Source organism: Aristolochia californica, unplaced genomic scaffold (genome assembly GCF_029961685.1).
Source record: "Aristolochia californica isolate CCGP_79_NKW_82.1479 unplaced genomic scaffold, dmAriCali1.0.hap1 SCAF_2, whole genome shotgun sequence".
NCBI lineage: Eukaryota > Viridiplantae > Streptophyta > Magnoliopsida > Piperales > Aristolochiaceae > Aristolochia > Aristolochia californica.
Genome location: NW_027181881.1, coordinates 5,188,562 through 5,201,434, shown reverse-complemented (window position 1 = coordinate 5,201,434; position 12,873 = coordinate 5,188,562). Strand labels below are relative to the sequence as shown.

The 12,873-nt window shown below is 37.4% G+C and overlaps 1 protein-coding gene, 1 non-coding gene and 1 pseudogene across 2 annotated transcripts; all 3 read right to left on the bottom strand.

The window, feature by feature from the left end:
• Positions 1 to 1,208: 1,208 nt before the first annotated feature.
• On the bottom strand, positions 1,209 to 4,297 carry LOC137957137 (uncharacterized). The gene is made up of 4 exons (XM_068804867.1): positions 4,039 to 4,297; positions 3,840 to 3,941; positions 3,610 to 3,736; positions 1,209 to 1,603 (listed from the first exon to the last, which is right to left on the bottom strand). The coding sequence occupies exons 1-4, from the start codon at positions 4,243 to 4,245 to the stop codon at positions 1,386 to 1,388; spliced, it is 654 nt and encodes a 217-aa protein (XP_068660968.1). The 5' UTR covers positions 4,246 to 4,297; the 3' UTR covers positions 1,209 to 1,385.
• Positions 4,298 to 4,366: 69 nt separating this feature from the next.
• On the bottom strand, positions 4,367 to 4,448 carry TRNAS-UGA (transfer RNA serine (anticodon UGA)). Its single transcript has one exon. It is a non-coding gene; the product is annotated as a tRNA-Ser (tRNA).
• A 1,041-nt stretch (positions 4,449 to 5,489) lies between these two features.
• Positions 5,490 to 9,026, bottom strand: LOC137957146 (pyruvate, phosphate dikinase, chloroplastic-like; annotated as a pseudogene).
• Between the last annotated feature and the right edge of the window lie 3,847 nt (positions 9,027 to 12,873).

The window sequence follows — 12,873 nt, the reverse complement described above, 5'->3', positions numbered from 1 at the left end:
AGGTTGCTCCAAAGAATTGAGAACTGTGCTTAAGCAACAACAGATCAGCTTTGAATATTTTAGGCTTGTTTAAGAAAAGGAAAAAAAAATTAATTATGGTGGTAAAAACACTAGTTTTGCTTGTGAGAAAATATTTTAGGTTTACTTAAGAGAATTGATGCTATGCATAAATAAAAATATAAAAAATTACTATCTTAAAAATCCATAAAGTTTACAGTGCCAACTATATTGAATCATGATAACAAATTGTAGTATAATCTAATTCTATTTGATACAATCTACACAAAAAGGACTGTGTGTGGGTTTTATCATGTCTCAATCTAATCCATAACATCGGTGGATGAATAAAGAATACTAATGCATGGAATATGATTCGATTCATATTAGCTTTTGAAATTAAAAAAAATTGAACTTGATCCTTAATGGGTCACATGTGGGTCATATGGTGCCACAATCTCATCCAACCTAGTTGCAGCCCTTTGTTGAATTTACAGGAATAACATACAACAATTTGAACACCACCTTTAGGATCTTATTTGTCTCCGCCATGTGTTTTGATTGTTGGGAAAGAAAAGAAATGGAAAATGAGAAAAGAATAAGGAGATGCTGAAAGAGGAAGGAAGAATGAAGTTTTCATGAGTTTCAAAACATTTTTTACGTCTCACAAACACAAAGTATTTGAATAGAAGAAGAAATTGATCAAGAAAAAATGAGTATTTGCTGGAAGCAATTGCATTCAAAGGTCATAAAACAAAAGCCCCGCACATTTGAATGTGGTTAGAATCCGAATGCCAAAACCAAAAACATGACATTGGATTTTGAGCCTCAATCCAGCCAAGATAGATCATACCATTGTGATTATCAACTCAAAACATGAATTTTAAGCATTTTCTTGCAATTTTCTATCAAAGATTTAGCAATTTCTAAACCTAACGACTTTATTTTTTAGAACGTTAAAATCTCGTTTTTAATGGGATTTTCTGCCTCAATTGCATACTTTGAAATCATATTGGGAGGTCGAGTTAGGGGTTTTATAGGCCAGTAATTTGCTACAAAATACCAAGTGGATCTAGGCTTTTGTAACCTAATGTGTTGTTGTAAAAATCACTTTGGGGAAGAAGCTGTAATTGGCTTTTAACGACTTCTTGATGTACATGTCATTTGACTTTTCTAACACAATTTAGAGGTCTTTTTTGAGTTGTATTTTAAGAAGCTCATGTAATCCATAATATGAAATGACTAAGAAAAAGAAAATTTCATCGTTTTCCAGTGATGGGCACAAATGGTCCTTCGAAGGGATCCGGCAGCATAGGAATACCATTCAGGCACCTTCATTTAACAAAGCTAAATGAAAAAAATAACACTTGCAGTCTTCTAGTTCAATACTAGTCAAATAACACTCCCAAAAGGTTAGACTGAGAATCGTTAACAATTACATTGTCCTCAAAAAGACCATGACAACCATTTTCCCTTCGATTTTTTCGTTCATCAGCAATTACTTCAGCTGCTTCACTGCAGTAATTTCTTCTTCCCAGCTTCACAGGTTTTTCGGCTACAGAAAATTTGCTCCCATCACGAATTCTCTCCGGAAAGCCTGCCCATACTGTCAAATAAAAAAAAAACAAGGAACATGTATAAATCAAGTGGACAAACTCCTTTTTTTGTGAGATGCTAAATGGAGATGTCTCATTAACTACTTTTTTGTGAGACCTTAGCCCAACTATATAGGACTTACCATTTGCTATCTCTTTTGATAGATATCACTTGTTAGATAATTTTAGAGAGCAGAAACCACCTCAATCTTTAAAGTCCACCTATTATGCCCATTTATTCTTTATGTGATATATTAGCAAGTCACTGTATACAGCTCAAGGTGGATAAAATGAACTGGCAAGGCCCACACACCAATACTATGGCACAATTCCAACTTCCACAGATTGAGACCCACAAGTGACCACCACATGCACACAAAAATGAAAAAAAGAGGCTTATTTACTTGAGAACTTAACAGCATTCCTTCATTTTGATCAATGACCACAGTCACCACACACTCAACTTTTAAGTCATGACTTTACAGTTAAGCATCAATCAACTGCTTTTTGGGGAGATTGACAAGATTGGGGACATTGCCATTCTATGTGACAAGGAGGAATCCCTGTCAATGCTTAGTTATGAGAACAACATTACTGCCTGACTAAAATCATGCTCTCTGCTGAAGCTGGGGCTGTGTCGTGTTTTGTGTTCCATTGGCAGCACCTCTTTTATTGTACATGTACATTTACTTTTCCTTTGGAAGCTGTCTAATGCAAACATTTTTCTCATCATTCTCAGGAAATGATACCTGCCTTGAGACAGCAGGTTTACCACCATTCACTTTATTCACCAAACCAGGACTTTGGCTTCTTAATTGAACTAGCTAGATTGACTTACGAGCTCCCCAAATGGCAAAAATAGGATGGTACTTATAGAAATGACAAGTGAACCAGAACCAAATTTTAGTATGTGACACCTGATATCTACAATCTCACAGAAAACTATCTACTAGGAGAAAAAATTCTGCTGGATATGTTGTGGATGAAAAACTAAGAATTTTCTGAATTTCTAGTCTTATCATGTCAGAGACTTAAACAATTGAGTTCAGATAATGTCTCCAAGAAATATTTTCAATTGTATTGGTTGAGACAGATGTCAAATAATTGAGATCTGAAAACTGGACTTCGGACAATAGAGCTTCTTTTTTTTTTATTTAAGAATGTTGATTACACATGCACAGTATTCCCCTTTCTCTCAGTGAGACATGAACTTAAGATCTCACATTAAGAGCCTGAACTCGAGTCAAATCTGGATTTGCACCATTGATCTTACCATGAAGGAGTGATAGAAGATAACCTAGATTAAAAACATATTTAAAGCCACGAATGAGCGTCACTGAACATAAGAAGTTTTTTCTAAAAGTGAATACATTGAACATCTCCTTACAACCTGCATGTAAGTATTACACAAAGTCTTCTAGAGATCTCAATTCTTTTTTGAGATTATGAAAGGAAGTAACATGGAAGGCTCTCAGTTTAACAGATTTACATGAACCAAATCCCACATTCACCAAGTTAACCTGCACTGTATTAACTAATGCTTAAAAAATAAAAGTAGGTCAAAAGCTGGCCTGTCCGGTCTTCCTTAAAATCCTCTCAGTTTTCCAACAATTTCAGGTAGGTCCTGACATTGTTGCATTACTTGTTTGAAACTTCAATTTTATAACCACTGCACCCTTGTCTTCTGTCACAGGGCAGCAAGCAGTGAAGGTTCTTATGGGTCAAAAGATTTGCTTGCTCAAGAATAAATACCATAATCAATGAGTTAAAATATTGGTGCATAGTTCCAACCAGTACGCTCTGATAAGTAAAGGTAGTGAAAAACTCAAAATTCTGATCTTTTTGTTCGAAAAGTATATAAAATTACAAGAACATTGACATTCATACCGTCTAACAGATTTTAGTAACAAACAATTCCACCCTAAGCAAGGACAATGAACTTCATGAGTTTGCCTAATTCATTTCTAATCAGTGAATAATTTACAGAAAATACTTATAGCAAGTCTAGTCAGATTACCTCCAAAATGATGCAGGACAATAGAAGCTGCAACAGTGACATTCAATGATGCAGTGCCACAGCCATATTGCGGGATGTAAACAAAGAAGTCACATATTTCACACTCCTTAGCCGAAAGTCCAGTTCCCTAAAAAAGGCAAAGGCATAGTAAAGCGATTAAAAAGCAGAACTACGTAAAAAGGAAGGCTCAAAACACGAAGCAATTCTCAAATCTTTTAAAATGTTTTTACCTCGTTACCCAGCAAGAAAGCTGTACTCTTGCGGAAAGGATGTTGGCTCACCGGAACAGCCCCATCCGCAATCTCGACGCCGCAAATATCGCAATCTTTTTCCTACACATTGGCAAAATCAACTAAATTTAGGGTTTGAGAATGAAGGACACGAAGACCACAGAGGCTAATATATAACCAGAATAGCGACGTACCGGACCTTGACGTACTCACGAGCTTCGGAAAGGGAATGGAAATGGCGGAAGCGAAGGTGAGAAGTGGAGCCATGGCTACCAAAAGAATTGAAGTCTCTCCGGCCGACGAGGATAAACTCGGACACGCCAAACGCGGTAGCGCTGCGGGCCATCGTTCCAATATTGTGTCTCTTAGCCACGTTGTGAACCAGGATGAAGCTCTCCGGAGCCATAGCAACGACCGCCAAGTTGCGTCGAAAGCGAAGAGAAGACGCAAAAGCAGGAAAGGCGGCAGCCAGTGTTGAAGATTGTTTTGCAGAAAGAAAAGCATATTAAAACGAAAAAAAAATGATTCGTCGACAGCAGGGTTCGAACCTGCGCGGGCGAAGCCCAACAGATTTCAAGTCTGTCTCCTTAACCACTCGGACATATCGACGTCTCTCTCTACTGATTAAGCAATACATATCTGACCCATTAGATAGGGGGAAAAAAGGAAATAGGAATTGGGATCCGACCCATTCCATGTTCTACTCTTAACTCAGGTTTGGCCACAATTCAATTTCCTTTTAATAATAACTGCAAGTAGAGTCAACCTGAAAAACCAGTGTAGAGTATAAAGGGCCCAGCCTTTTTCCTTGGGAGCATAACAGCAAAGGGTGGTCAAGAACCCATGGCTCGAGCAAGAGGTGATGTCATCCTAAGGCCTCCCTCCGCAACAAAGTCTACACATATAACTCCATTTAACTAGTGGAAGTGATTCGATCAAGATTAAGTGTGCTGCTAATCTAGAGAATTTACGAGCTCTCCAAAGAACTAGCATCTTATTGACCTACCTTGTTAATTAACGGGTCAAATATTCTGATGAGAGAATGGCATGAGTTAATTAAATTGATGCCCAAGTATCTCTTGAGGACAGCCATTCGAGGCAACATCTAAGATACTAGCTAATTGATTCTGCATGGTTGTAGGAGGCCTTTTAGCAAAACAAAATCTCTTAACTTTTTTCTGCATTTTTGTGAAGTGAATCATTTTGGGTCGGATTTTCTTAGTGACACATCCAAATATTCATCCATACTGATTAACTTGATTAACCTGACAATTCAATAATTTATGAATTAGATTGGACTGTACAAATTGAAAGCCATTCCGATCGCTGATTAACCTGATCCGTTTGAACTTTTACATTACATTAATCAAGCTATAACATACATGACTTGGAGTGGAATCAGCTTATCTCGACTCTCATCGAACCCCAAGCCCTGAGCTGAACTCAAGAACTAAAAGAGTCGAACTCCGGCCCTATCGAACTCTACTCAGTGACTCGTGAGTCATGAGTCATAAGTGGTAAATCTAAAAGGTCGAACCGTTAAGGCTTGAAGCTCAATCATGTGTCGGATTCTAACAACACCTACCTCAAATGGTGGAAGGGACAAGAAGAAGAGAAAAAAAATTAGACATGTTATTAGCATGACTTCATATGATACATGTGTAAGTTTTGATGTACATTATTGGTTCAAAGTAGACACTATTCTACATTTTCTGTGGTAATAATTATTCAAAGTGCAGCAAACTGCTATACTCCAGTAAGATACAAACAATGTACCGATTGTATGGCTGTTTTATTCATACTACTTTTTACTGCCCTTTATTTTGCTGAAGCTTTGTCAAACTGCCACTTGAGCCACTGCAAGCCTTGCAATCGGAACCCTGTAAACATAGAAAAGAAAGTCATTTTTTTTTTCGTTGGACAAAAAGTTCATCATGTCTTGGATTCCTTGTTTTGCCAAGATGTTTCGAAGTTTCGAGGCAAGATGATACACCCATGTGGAAAGAGACATTAAGGGACTGTTTGGAACCCTTAAAAAAGAAAAGAAAATGAGAATTTAACCATTATTATTCCCAAAAATAGTTCGTGAAAATGAAATACTGATCAAATTCTCCTTTTTACTATCTATTTTTGGGAATAATAATGGTTAAATTTTTCTTTTATTTTATTTTATTTTCCATGGGGTTACAAACAGACCCTAAAAAGGGGTGTCTTGGCAGAAACATAACACATCTTGACTGAGATGTCTCAGATTTTTAGTTAACCGAGGTGGGGAAAACTGAGATACCCACCCCTGCATGATGCAGTATGTTGTACATTACAGAAACAAACAAATTATAGAATACATATTGCACCCAGACTGAAACATAGTCCATGCCAATGTATAAAACACAGCAAGAGTCAACTTCTCAGAGTCCAGCAAGGAACGCACTTGAATGGAGAACAGGATACATAGTCCAGGTCAGCCTCTGCAAAGAATGCAACGGATGATGGCTCTCCACCATGCTCTCCACATATTCCCACCTATATGTGTTAATATCAGAAACCCATTTTTCAAAGACATCCAATGAAGTAACGTTGTAATCCATAGTATAGTTGAAGTAACATTGTAATCAATACTATAATTCTTTATCGTTGGATATTTGCAGAGCTGACCTTCAAGTTTGGCCTTGCACGACGCCCTCTCTCTGTAGCAATCTTTATGAGTTGGCCAACCCCTTTTCTATCAAGAACCTGGAAAAGTAGATTATTTTCATTCTCTGTAGGACTCAGTCCTTGGTCTTGGTCCAAACACTACACACTTTTGTGGTATATTATTCTAACCTCAAAAGGATCACTTTGGAGGATGCCCTGGGACAAGTAGATTGGGAGGAACTTTCCTACGTCATCTCTACTATATCCAAATGTCATCTGTGTCAGATCACTGGACCCAAAAGAAAAGAATTCTGCTTGCTCGGTAATCTGTGAGTGATAACAATTTGATAAAAGTCTCTATACATACTGAATAGAAAAGTCTCTGCTTTAAAAGATATTTTATGGGAGTCTAACACACGCCTCATCTGGAAAACTCTCAGCTTTAAACGAAAATTTATGGGAGTCTAACACACACCTCATCTGCAACAAGTGCGGCCCTAGGAATTTCAATCAATCGTGGTCCCAACTTTGTAGCTTACAGAGGCCCCCATATCAGAGAACACTTTCTCAGAAATTCTACATATTACACTCACCTGATTCCCTAGTTCCTGCCACAAAAAAGCAGCAATAAATTCAAAATGCAAGTGAAAGATTGTTTCAAGTGAACAATGAATTCAGAAGTGCAAGTGTAAGATTGTGACAAGTGAACATGTCAGACGAATTTGGGCACAGACTCATCATGTCTACGGGCTCTGTATGGTTGGAAAGCAACATGAAAAATAACTACTATCTTTTTTATGTCTCTACCCAAATTGTACTCGAGAGGTAGGCTTTGCAATGATAGTAGAAGGAAAAGTTGTGAACTCTAGGGCACAAAGAAGAAATTTTGTCTGTGATGCACAAGGACAATGAGTAATGTCAATGCTTTCTTCCTTTCTCTTTTTCTTTTTTTGTTTTCTACACGATTGAAAACTAATTTCATATTTAATGAGAAAACTTTTTAAGAGTAGATTTTGAAACTTCAACTGCATTCTAATAGGAGAAATTTAGGATACAGCCTCAATATGAACTTAACAAAATGAACAGAGTGAATAATGAATGCTTAACCCATTGATGACAGCATTCAATCACTAATTTTGTGCATATTTTTATGCATCAAGTGATCTGTATCTTAATTATGTGTGGTTCAAATTCAGCAATTTCATGAAAAGAAAGAAAAATAAGGCATACCTGTGGTGTTCCAACTAGAGGGACCATTATTTCTGGAAGAACTTTGACACCCTGATTGGCCATGGAGATAGCTGCCTCAAAGATTGCGCGAGCTTGCATTTCTGTTAGCTCGGGATATGATATACCAAGCCTAATTGAGTAAGAGTGTTGAAAATTTTTAGTTCAGGCAGCAAAGAACTTCTAAATAGGAGAACAATCACATCAATTGTGAAGCTATCCTGACTTATTCAGAAATTTACCTGAATAATTGTAAGATCTCTATATCAAAACAAGAGCAGCAGAATCTAAAAACAAGATAACAATTAAAGTAACAATAACAACGTTAGTGTGGATTCTGAAGGCCCAAAGTAAGTAGCTGAGTTTGTCCAAGGGACAGACCTGCAGCCTCGAAAACCAAGCATAGGATTTACTTCAGACAGCTTCTCAATTGTAGAGATAATTTCATCTTCAGTCATCGCAGTGTCAGGAGAGTTCTCCAACAATTTTGTCAATGTCACCTTCGGGAAGGAACTCATGGAGTGGAGGGTCCAACAGCCGAATTGTCACTGGAAGTCCTGCAAAAAAACTGAAAAGAGAAACAAATGCAAATTGAAGAGGGTTAAGACACCAGTAAGACTTGTAGTCCACAGTCAATATTATCAAATTCATCACTTTCTTAAATGTACTATATGCCCCGTCCTACAAAGGCCAATACCCTCTGCTCCATTATTTCTTGCCGTTTGAGCATCCTCTGGATGATAGTGTTCTTAGAAGAGCTATCAAATCATAATTGAAAGATAAGACCAAATTGACAAGAAGTTTATGTTAGAAACACTTTGTCATAACCTGTAAGGATGATCAAGCTCTTAGAAGAGCTATCAAACCATAATTGAAAGATAAGACCAAATTGACAAGCAGTTTATGTTAGAAACACTAAACCAGTACCACAGTGCTCATACCAAAAACATGGAGCCCTTACCTTAAGTTTCCTAAACTGATCTACCCAAGACATGAAGATTCCTAGGTCACCGCTTAGAGCAGGAGGAGAAACCTGTTGCTTTCCAAGAATCACTTCTCCAGTGGTCCCATTAAGTGAGAGCCACTCGCCCCGCAAATAAAAAATTAACAAGACTACAGAAGCAAATATAGATGCAAAACTATCAAATAGTAATGAAATTCTATGGACAATGCAAGCGAGAGGCGTAATTATCCTTGATTTCTTTCAATTCAAGAACTAGCCATTAAAGGGGATACTATTAAGCCGTTCTTGCCTGCCAAAAATTAAAGACACATACGTTGAGAACTTCTTGCAACAAATTCTCTGGACCTACCTCCGTTTCCCATTTCCACTTCTTCATACATAGGCAGATTGGAAGGTGACAACAACGACAGGATAAACAAGAAAGCAAGGAGTCAGTCTTCATTGAAACACTTCTTCTGCATAAAATTTGTTTCGGTTTGTCTCCTCATTCACGGGGAGTCTAAAGAAGACTATGGATCAAAGTAGCCGTCGGGGCCTGATCAACAACCAGAGTGGTAATTACCGATAGACCCAAGGATTGGAGTAGAAAAAGTCCTCTTCCTTGGCTCTATAAGGAATTACCGCCTAGGTTGTTGGGTGTCCCATTCGATCAATGTGAGAATCCTTTACAGAGGATGAGAACTCGCTCCAGCTTAAAGACCCATCATTGTATCGGTCAATTAGATACACCAAAAGCCATTTGTCTAATAAAATTGTCTTTTTGAATCCTAAATACCTGAAACATAGCGTATAGAGCCAGATGATCAGCAAAGGTTTTCTTATCATTTAACATTATAAAATAAAGCTCACTCTGAGTCATTAGAATTCGTGATGATACATGTGATGACCTTCAACAACTTTGACCACATTATCGAACACCAAAAAATCAATATTAAACAATAAATGATGACGATTCCTATATTAATCAATATTGTTGCAGAAAAGATAGCTGCTCCTCTATTTTATGGCAAAGAGAACAACCATTTATGTGGTAAACAATAAAGCTCAACAATTGACAAAGTGAATCTGAAAAAAAATAATAATAATTTCCTAGAACTTGTAGTAAATGTGATTAGATAAAGCTTCCGAAGAACACATTTATTCACCTCAGTCTCATCCTCAAACATCCACACCGCACATTCTTCTCATATAAATTTTTCGTCATTGAGTAAAATTGTTCTGAATGAAAAAAACCACCATGTAATCGATGCTAAGAGATGCCTTATGTACTAGTTTATTGAAGAACATAATACATTTAAAAAATACAACTTACGTGTCTTTGATAGTCAATACTTCCTCCTTAGGCCTTCCCTTCACCCATTAAGTAATTGCAAGTCCAAATGAGAAATCATTTAATTATCATACAAACAACAGGAGTCTAAAGCAATCACTCAAGACAGCAACTCAAAAGCCCGATCCAACCACCACGCAGCCTTGAGCCAAAACCTCAATCCACCAAGATAGCGAAACCATAAATGATGAAAGAGGTCAAACAGAATAATGATGAAGTGCGAGAACATAATACCTCTTTTTGATTGTTGTAAAGCCGTGTACTATGCATCGGGCACAACTGATACAAATTCGACGCTCTAACTCCCAATCGGTTTGAGAAACATCCATCATTGAAAACCAAAAGAGTACATAAGGAATTGATTTAGAAAAATAATAAACAACAAAGGGGACAATATGAATCCCATCTCTACAAGTTACTCCGTTTTCTGGAAAATCAACGACAATTTGAACAGGTACCACCCTCAATTTGTTTCAACAGTGTGAAAAGTAATTCTTTGGACCTACCTCCGTTTCCCATTTCCACTTCTTCATACACAAGAAAATTGAAAGGTGACAACAACGAACGGACAAACGAGAAAGCAAGGAGTCGGTCTTCATTGAAACACTTCTTCCACATAAAATTTGTTTCGGTTTGTCTCCTCATTCACGGGGAGTTTAAAGAAGATTATGGATCAAAGTAGCCGTCGGGGCCTGATCAACAACCAGAGTGGTGATTCCAGATAGACCCAAGGATTGGAGTAGAAAAGTCCTCTTCCTTGGTTCTATCAGGAATCACCACCCAGGTTGTTGGGCGTCTCATTTCATCATTGTGAAAATCCTTTACAAAGGATGAGAACTCGTTGCAGCTTAAAGACCCATCATTGTATCGGTCTATTAGATCAACTAGAAGCCTTATGTCTAATAGAATTGTCGTTTTGAATCCTAAATACCTGAAACATAGTGTATAGAGCCAGATGATCAGCAATAGTTTTCTTATCATTTAACATTATAAAATGAAGCTCACTCTCAGTCATTAGAATTCGTGATAATGCATGCGAACACCTTCAATAATTTCGGCCATATTACCAAACAAATAGATGGTAATATGGCCAAAGTTGTTGAAGGTCATCGCACGGATTATCACGAATTCTAATGACTGAGAATGAACTTTATTTTATAATGTTATGTGATAAGAAAGTCTTTGCTGATCATCTGGCTCTATACACTAGGTTTCGGGTACTTAGGATTCAAAAAGACAATTCTATTGGACAGAAGGCTTCTAACTGTTCTATTAGACCGATACAATTATGGGTCTTTGAGTTGGAGCGAGTTCTCATCCTCAATAAGAACTTGTAGTAAATTGATTAGATAAAGCTTCTGAAGAACACATTTATTCACCTCAGTCTCATCCTCAGACATCCGCAAAGCACATTCTTCTCATATAAATTTTCTTTTACGTCATTCAGTAAAATTGTTCTGAATGAAAAAAGCCACCATGTAATCGATGCTAAGAGATGCCTTATGTACTAGTTTATTGAAGAACATAATACATTTAAAAAATACAACTTACGTGTCTTTGATAGTCAATACTTCCTCCTTAGGCCTTCCCTTCACCCATTAAGTAACTGCAAGTCCAAATGAGAAATCATTTAATTATCATACAAACAACAGGAGTCTAAAGCAATCACTCAAGACAGCAACTCAAAAGCCCGATCCAACCACCACGCAGCCTTGAGCCAAAACTCCAATCCACCAAGATAGCGAAACCATAAATGATGAAAGAGGTCAAACAGAATAATGATGAAGTGCGAGAACATAATACCTCTTTTTGATTGTTGTAAAGCCGTGTACTATGCATCGGGCACAACTGATACAAATTCGACGCTCTAACTCCCAATCGGTTTGAGAAACATCCATCATTGAAAACCAAAACATTACATAAGGAATTGATTTAGAAAAATAATAAACAACAAAGGGGACAATATGAACCCCATCTCTACATGTTACTCCGTTTTCTGGAAAATCAGCGACAATTTGAACAGGTACCACCCTCAATTTGTTTCAACAGTGTGAAAAGTAATTCTTTGGACCTACCTCCGTTTCCCATTTCCATTTCTTCATACACAAGAAAATTGAAAGGTGACAACAACGAACGGACAAACGAGAAAGCAAGGAGTCGGTCTTCATTGAAACACTTATTCCACATAAAATTTGTTTCGGTTTGTCTCCTCATTCACGGGGAGTTTAAAGAAGATTATGGATCAAAGTAGCCGTCGGGGCCTGATCAACAACCAGAGTGGTGATTCCAGATAGACCCAAGGATTGGAGTAGAAAAGTCCTCTTCCTTGGTTCTATCAGGAATCACCGCCAAGGTTGTTGGGCTTCTCATTCGATCATTGTGAGAATCCTTTACAGAAGATGAGAACTCGCTGCAGCTTAAAGACCCATCATTGTATCGGTCTATTAGATCAACTAGAAGCCTTGTGTCTAATAGAATTGTCGTTTTGAATCCTAAATACCGGAAACATAGTGTATAGAGCCAGATGATCAACAATAGTTTTCTTATCATTTAACATTATAAAATGAAGTTCACTCTCAGTCATTAGAATTCGTGATAATGCATGCGAACACCTTCAATAATTTCGGCCATATTACCAGACAAATAGATGGTAATATGGCCAAAGTTGTTGAAGGTCATCGCACGGATTATCACGAATTCTAATGACTGAGAATGAACTTTATTTTATAATGTTATGTGATAAGAAAGCCTTTGCTGATCATCTGGCTCTATACACTAGGTTTCGGGTACTTAGGATTCAAAAAGACAATTCTATTGGACAGAAGGCTTCTAACTGTTCTATTAGACCGATACAATGATGGGTCTTTGAGTTGGAGCGA